At 37.2% G+C, this 7198-nt stretch overlaps 1 protein-coding gene across 1 annotated transcript; it reads right to left on the reverse strand.

Moving 5' to 3' along the window:
* Positions 1-316: 316 nt before the first annotated feature.
* Positions 317-3725, reverse strand: rbm43 (RNA binding motif protein 43). The gene is made up of 5 exons (XM_084130768.1): positions 3615-3725; positions 3448-3516; positions 2558-2741; positions 2382-2467; positions 317-2150 (listed from the first exon to the last, which is right to left on the reverse strand). Exons 3-5 carry the CDS (start codon positions 2739-2741, stop codon positions 846-848), a joined length of 1575 nt encoding a protein of 524 aa, XP_083986894.1. The 5' UTR covers positions 3448-3516; positions 3615-3725; the 3' UTR covers positions 317-845.
* Between the last annotated feature and the right edge of the window lie 3473 nt (positions 3726-7198).

Raw genomic sequence — 7198 nt, forward strand, 5'->3', positions numbered from 1 at the left:
ACATTCCTGTCCTAAAATTCAATCTATCCCTATCCCTACCCCTAAACCTAACCCTATCCATAACTTATCCCTAAAATCAGAGGGAAATGATAGGTGAATAACACTGATGTAGAAGCACCTAAACGTGTTTGTAAGCATAAACTTGACATTAATTGTGAACTTGTCCCTTAAATCTGATTGGGTGATTGGAATGTTGTTCCAGGATCAACAAAGATGTTGATCCAGGAACATGTTGCACTTGGTAAAATCAGGTTCTGCGGTTAAAAATTAAGATCAATCAACAACATTTTGTTTACCACAAAAAAAAAAGTTTAATTATTTTTTCATATACATATATATATATATATTACTGTGGGGCTCTTACAACGAAGGTGAATGGGCCCCATTTTTGGAAGGTTTAAAAGCAGATAGCATGTAAAGCTTATATATTTTTTAATGCACTGAAATTATTTATTCCATTATTAATTATTATCTATTATATACACATAAAACATTGGTAAGCAATGTTTTGCTTATGTTTTGTGGTTATACTGAAGTGAGCCCCATTCACTTCCATTGTAAGTGCCTCACAGTAACCAATTTTTTTTTTTTTTAAAGAAAAGTTCAAATTAATTTTCATGGTAATCAACATTATGACACAATTGCCGTCGATTTTGTACTGCACTCAGAATATTTATGTGAATACATGTGATTAGAAATAGAACCATCAGTACAGAGCAGTCCCGTCACTTTCTTAAAAGTGTCTGACCAATTTAATTCTAAAAAGTATTAAAGTGTGTTCTTAAAGTGTGTTTTACAATGAGGGCTTTATATGTAGAATTACTGATTTAATGGATTCAGTAGTTTTAATGTTTGACTTTGAATTTACTTTTATTTTTTTCAGGCATTAGAGCAGCTTTAAATGTAGGAAATAACCCTTTTTTAGGTGTCTGAACTCTACTAGAGGGTGTCAAATCCTGCTGAACATAAGTTGATGGTTCTTGATTTGGAGTTTTGTGTTGTATTCGAGAGCTGCTCTGTGACCTGCGTTGTGCTGTGGATTTAGAGGGCTGGCGACCTCTTTCCTGTTGAACTTCTCGCTGCAATTGATAGTCCTTTTGGGAATGTGAGGCAGACGAGCTACTGACAGTAGTAGAGTGCACAGCAGGAATCTGATCTACGTCAAGGTTCTCCATTCTGGCCCTTGTTTTTTGTCTTGGCAAAGAGCTGCTGCGTCGCAATATGTTCCTCTCCATGCCTTTAGGCGGTGCAATGTCAACATCCAGTCCAAGAAGCTTTTGCTTTGCGTCATAACTGTCTTTTGATGACCCCACTACTTTAATAATGTTATCTTCCTGTCTAATTAAAACGTCATAAATCTTTTGGAATGTGTAAGCATTCTGGATAATGTTTCTCCTCTGACTTTTGTCACATACATTCAGGTCTATTTCTTGTGTGCGTAGAGATACAGTGATTTCCTCCATCAATTCAGACAATTCTTTAGCTGTTTCCCTAAAGTTTCCTCCCGAGAGTTTGACCATAACAACCCCTGATCCTTCTTTATGATTAATATGAGTGTGGTGATCTGATTGAATTTTATTTATAAAATCTTCTTTAAAGAGCATTATGTATTTCCACACATCTAATTCCACAGGGATGGAAACCTCAGTTTGCCTGGGAGACGAGGGATCCTGCTGCTGAACGCTTGTTCGGGAATCCTCATAGATCCTGGAGGGACTGCTAAAGGGACTTTCTGTGCTAGAGCTTCCATCCAGTAGAGAGGCATTCTGCAAGAGTCTGTTTTGGGACTCTGGGGATCTTGAGGTTATTCCTGAAGATGTGCTTCTGCCCTCGGAATACACGGAGTTGCCATGATTGTGATTGCGTCTGGAGTCACTGGTGTCACTTTTTCCAGCTCTGGAAACAGACTTAGAGGAGGTATAGCCATTAGTGTAATGCGAAGGTGTTCCTCTTTGAGGGAGGGTTTCTAGAGCCAGAAACTGCACGAGTTTGGGATAAATAAGTTTTAGCTTGAGAAAGGAACCCTGCAAATGCAGCTGTCCTGGGCTGGTCCTTGACATCTGAAAGCCATGGCTATGAAGAAGTTCTTGGATTTTGCTTTGACTGGAGAACATGTTCATATCGAGGAATGCTTCGGCTGGCATGTCCAGCTGAGAAAATATGAACAAAAGCATGTGAAGGAGATATCTTTGCCATGTCGCACTATTGTGTTATTTAGTTTGTGCATAAATATTCAAATGAAACAAGATGTTGGAAGAATGGCGATGATATGGAACTTGCGGTGAGTGTATTATTGGAGAAATGCTGTATTCTAAATAAAATTGTAAGTTATATTAATAATTCTGTATGATTCAGTGAGGTTCACCAATGAAGTGTCTTACCTGAGGATGATGCACCTTTTTAATGTCCAGTGGGTAAAACTGACTCTCCACAATCAAAACATGAGTGTGTTGCAAGACTCCTGGTACTAAGACATTGAATGAAAAAAAGAAATGTTAGCCATGGAATATGATGTTAAACTTGGATAAACTTAGAGAACAAAATATCAAGGCAATACCTTCAGCTGATTCAAAGACTACATAAGCCTGGCCTTTGTTGGAGGTGGGATAAATCACTGTTAAAACATCTCCTCCTTTGTTACTGCGCCTCAGAAAGTGCATGGTTAATTTATCAATCATCATATTTTCGGGGTAGTTGTCCGGGAGCCCGTTCACTTCAATAACCATTTCATTCATGGCCATCTTAAAAAAAAAAAAAAAAGTTGGGGAGAACATTACAAATTTTATTACAAAAGTTATTACAACACGAAAAGCAGCAATATGCATCTTTCTAGTGCCAATATGCATAAAATGTAGATTGGTTTTTGGAACAAACTTGTTGTTACTGCAGCTTACATAGATATCTCACAAGATAAAATGTTTGGCTGAATCACACCCTGTCTACACCTGGAAGACTAAATGTGATTAAAAATGTTAAACAAGGGCTTGAATGCTATGCCTAAACTAAAAGCCACAACTCCTCATTATCAAATAGGGTGAAAAAAAAGAAGAAACATCATGAATAACATGGCAACAAATAAACTAAAACTATGAATATGTTAATACATGTAAGAAACAATTAGTTAATACATTTGTACAGTAATTTAGAAGTAAATTAATAATACAAATAATAATGGTAGCCTAATAATAATAATAATAATTAATAACAATAATAAAACAGGACTAAATTCCGTGGAAAATGTAAAACATTCACCCCATAAGGGCATTCGTTCTATGTATGTAAGCTAAGTATGTAAGACGGTTTGCTAAAAGAGAGCGAGTTTGTTTGCATTGCAGAATGTTGTTACTACTGGCAACTGAATCTATCAAGCGCTGGTTGCTTCTCAGATTATGCGTAATTCACAAAATACAACTCCCAAAATAACTGAAACAGAAAGTTGTTGGATACCTTTATTGCTTTCTTAGTGGAGCACCAAACGTAGAAAACGTATTTTACAACTGGCGTTCCAACATGTCACTAGAAACAAGAAATACAATGTAATTTAACAATACATGCACAGCGGTTGGTGATGTAGGCTATTTTAAACTTCGAAATTTACAAACCAGTAGGCTTACCTGTGGCTGATAATAGGCAATAGCTAAGTATGTTCGCCAGGGTGAGATAGCAAAGAAAGACTCTGTCGTCGTCGTTCTGAAGTGAAAGTGAAACTGCTCAGTGCTCAGATGTCTCCACGGAAAGAAGGGGGCGTGCTCGCGCGCGCAAAAAAATAAAAAGATTAACTCAATGATCTCTGATAATTATTTATAGGCCCAATCTATAGCCTAAAGCAGTATCAATCATGCCTCGAATTGAATGACAAAGAAAAAAGTTGAACATTTTATGTGCTTTACAAGAATATAGGCCCACATAAAATAAAAAAGGGAAAATCATAAAAAACTATAAACTCTACTATATAACTCTAAAAATATAGATTTAGAAGTAAATTTAGGCTATACCTACATTCACATTTTCCCCTTTTTGACACTCTTACGGTAGGCTACCTGTTAAATACCTTCCTGGTCTTGATGTCAGCCCTGAAAGACATAATAAATAAATAAAAAACTAGATGTAAAGACCCAGCTCACTCATTGATCTCACAAATGTAGAGTTGAATGTTTTTAATGAATAACAGAGTTATATTTATGTTAGATATTTGGTTTTACCTAACCACCACTAGAGGGAGCTGTGTAAAAGAAGCCACCATAGTTTTGATCGTATTTCAGATATTAGATTGGATCAAATCTTGAAAATGGTTTGTTTAAAAGAACAAAAATGGTTTTCTGAAATCGAATTAGATCATTAAATCCTATCTTGGTTTTCATCTGGATCAAATTGTCAGTTTGTGTTGTTTTGTGTGCTTTTTAGTAAGATCGGGATACTTTGATCCAGCGAATCAGGACTATCCTGATTCCAGCAGTAGGGTGGATTTCAGGAACACAAATGTAATTTAAAACTGGTCAAAAACACATTTGTATCATTTTAATATACACACATTTATATTTTTATTTTGCTCTTGGTTAGTTTAACCTAACTGTTAAAGTAATAAATTAGAAGTAGTCATAGACATAGGCTACCTATTAACCTTTCAGTACAAAAAAGTAAAAAAATAAAATAAAAAAAAAAGAGAGAGAGATTTTTGTGCCATTAAAATAATCCCCCAAACAGCTGTCAATATCAAACAAAAATAATATCTAATTTTAAGTTGTTTTTTTTAATCACTGCATATAAACTACATTGGCACAATCGTCAGAGATGAACCAGACAAAAGTAGTTTCTAACAATTGCATCCCTTATTGCATGTATATTTGTTTGTTTTTGTTGTGGGTCACATGAGGGACTATGGCAACTCTAAAGGCACCAGCACAAAATTAAGATGGATTACCTTATCTTGGATAGCAAAACATGGGATTTCCAGATCTAGAAAATTCTGATTCAGAACAACTGTCCTGGTGTGAAGTTGTGGACTAATAGGCTACTTCAAAGATAGTAATAGGGGGCTGAAATAAGATCCATACTATCGAATTTGTGCAAGAACTCTATTGAAGAACTCAATCGGTTTAGAATAAAGTGAAAGATTTAAAGTGACAAAAAAAACCATTGTATTTTTTTAGGGCACAAAAACAATTGCTGTGTGTGTACTGTATCCAGTCGCATATGGGTTCAGTCACTAGCAATGTTGCCATCCACATATTTTTATGCGAATTCTGGGATATCACATTTAAAAAAAACAACAACACTGGATGGAAACCGTCTCGGGTTACTTGACTGTAACCCTGTTCCCTGAAAAAGTGGGAACGAGATGCCCCCAGTGCAGCAATGTGGCGCAGCATCTCTTTCCCGCTTTTTAAGGGGAAAGAGTTTGTCAAGTAACTGGAGATGTTCCCTTTTAAAAGCTACTCTCAATGCTGTGCTCATAGCACTATGGGAACGAAAATACCAACGCCACCACACTGGGAAATGTCTGGACCCCTCAAGGTTGTGTAGTGTGTGTTCACGAACAAGAGAAAGCTTTCAGACATGAGCTTGGGATGTCGACTCAAGGACTTGTGAGTCTGAGTAGCACGTACATCCAAACTATAAAATCTGATGAATGTGTGCCGAGAGGACCAGCCTGCCACATTTTGCAAGGGGACTGCAAGGGGTTTAAAAGAAATCTCCGCCTACATGAAAACGCAAAAACACGCTATCACGCACTGTCAAGAGCATGTCACACCAGCAGGCGGCGATATAACCCTAATCGTAAAGTCATGTTGGCCAATCAGAAGCCTGAATCAGAAGCAAAAACCCCGGTTTTACTGTCTAAGTTACACGACAACATTGCAACCGGCGTTTCTGAAAATCCTCACCCTGGCAGGGGTTTTCAAAAATGTTCAGTTTCAGTGACCTGATACTGCGTTTCCGTCTGTAATCCATATTAAAAGTTAGCTAGCCAGTCAAAACTACACAATCGACGCAGATCTATGGGTTCACAATACAACTACGATTAGCGGATAGTGGCTTACCAGAAATCTAACGCATTATATTTAAAGGTACAATATGTACGATTTTTGTAATAAAATATCCAAAAATCACTTGCACAGTGATACATTTCCTGCAGTTGTGTACTTACAATATGCCAAAAGTTCCCAAAGATTTTTAATTTCAGAGAAATTCCAATTTTAAATAATGGCTCGTCCCTGGTCATTGTCGCCTGTCAATGACGTAATATCCGTGTTATCCCTGGTTTCCTCTTGTACTGCCATAGTAACCATGGCGACAGACGTGGACAACTGCGTTATGTCTAGCGGCACGCTCACACGGTTGTTTCGTTCAAACATTATGGATCATGGTAAGCAGACTTTGGGACAAAAGGAGAAATAAAACGAGGATCAATATGGCCGTGGCGTTTTCGAGATGCCGAGAGCTCCACGTCGACTTGACAGAGACGCCACTCTTGCATGTACTTTATTAGACAGGTGAGCAAATGTACATAACTCAACATGATGAAATGCTAAAATGTGATCAGTATGTTATTCTAATATTGATCTAGCTTACTGCTTGTCTCATACAGCCAACAAACTAACACATAGAATAACATTATAACTTTCAACACTCAAATGCAGTTTAGTGTGATAGTGTAGACCAAGTGAAACAGCGCTGCGTTACCTCACAAGTTTAATTCCTCAAATAAACTGACCTGTGTGAGTAGTAATTCAGCACTTAAGGTAAGTATGTCCTTATTCCTTTATTCAGTTATTTCTCTCATTAGCAATCGCACCCTGTTTCCACAGTCATGTTAAAAAAAACAATGTATTCACTCATCCATAAACATTATTAAATCCATCGGCATGAAGACAAGTTCCATAATTCTGCTTAGCATCAACCTACGCCTTCGTTATTGTAAGAGGTTAACGAGCACTAGCAGGGAAATTACATATTGTAGCTTTAAAAAAATGGCAGCGCCTGCTCTTGCTTGAAAAATAAGGTGGATACAACAATCCACAATCAGAAATATAAGGAAAATGCGACGCTATAACAGATTTCACCTGAGGGAGGGGTTCTAGTAGACCAATCACAGTGCTTGCAGTCTGCGTACAATGAATGCATTACATTTTTGGAGAGGTGCACATCAGGCTATGGAGTAGGTTCAACACAGTTGTATATATCAGCCTTAAGACAA

This window comes from Abramis brama, assembly GCF_963993115.1.
Source record: "Abramis brama genome assembly, chromosome: 12".
Classification (NCBI taxonomy): domain Eukaryota; kingdom Metazoa; phylum Chordata; class Actinopteri; order Cypriniformes; family Leuciscidae; genus Abramis; species Abramis brama.

Coding starts and splice junctions, on each gene's coding strand:
- rbm43 (XM_084130768.1), bottom strand. CDS start 2,741: ATGGCCATGAATGAAATGGTTATTGAAGTGAACGGGCTCCCGGACAAC. Junction 2,468..2,557: donor AGTCTTTGAATCAGCTGAAG/GTATTGCCTTGA, acceptor TCAATGTCTTAG/TACCAGGAGTCTTGCAACAC. Junction 2,151..2,381: donor AAAAGGTGCATCATCCTCAG/GTAAGACACTTC, acceptor ATATTTTCTCAG/CTGGACATGCCAGCCGAAGC.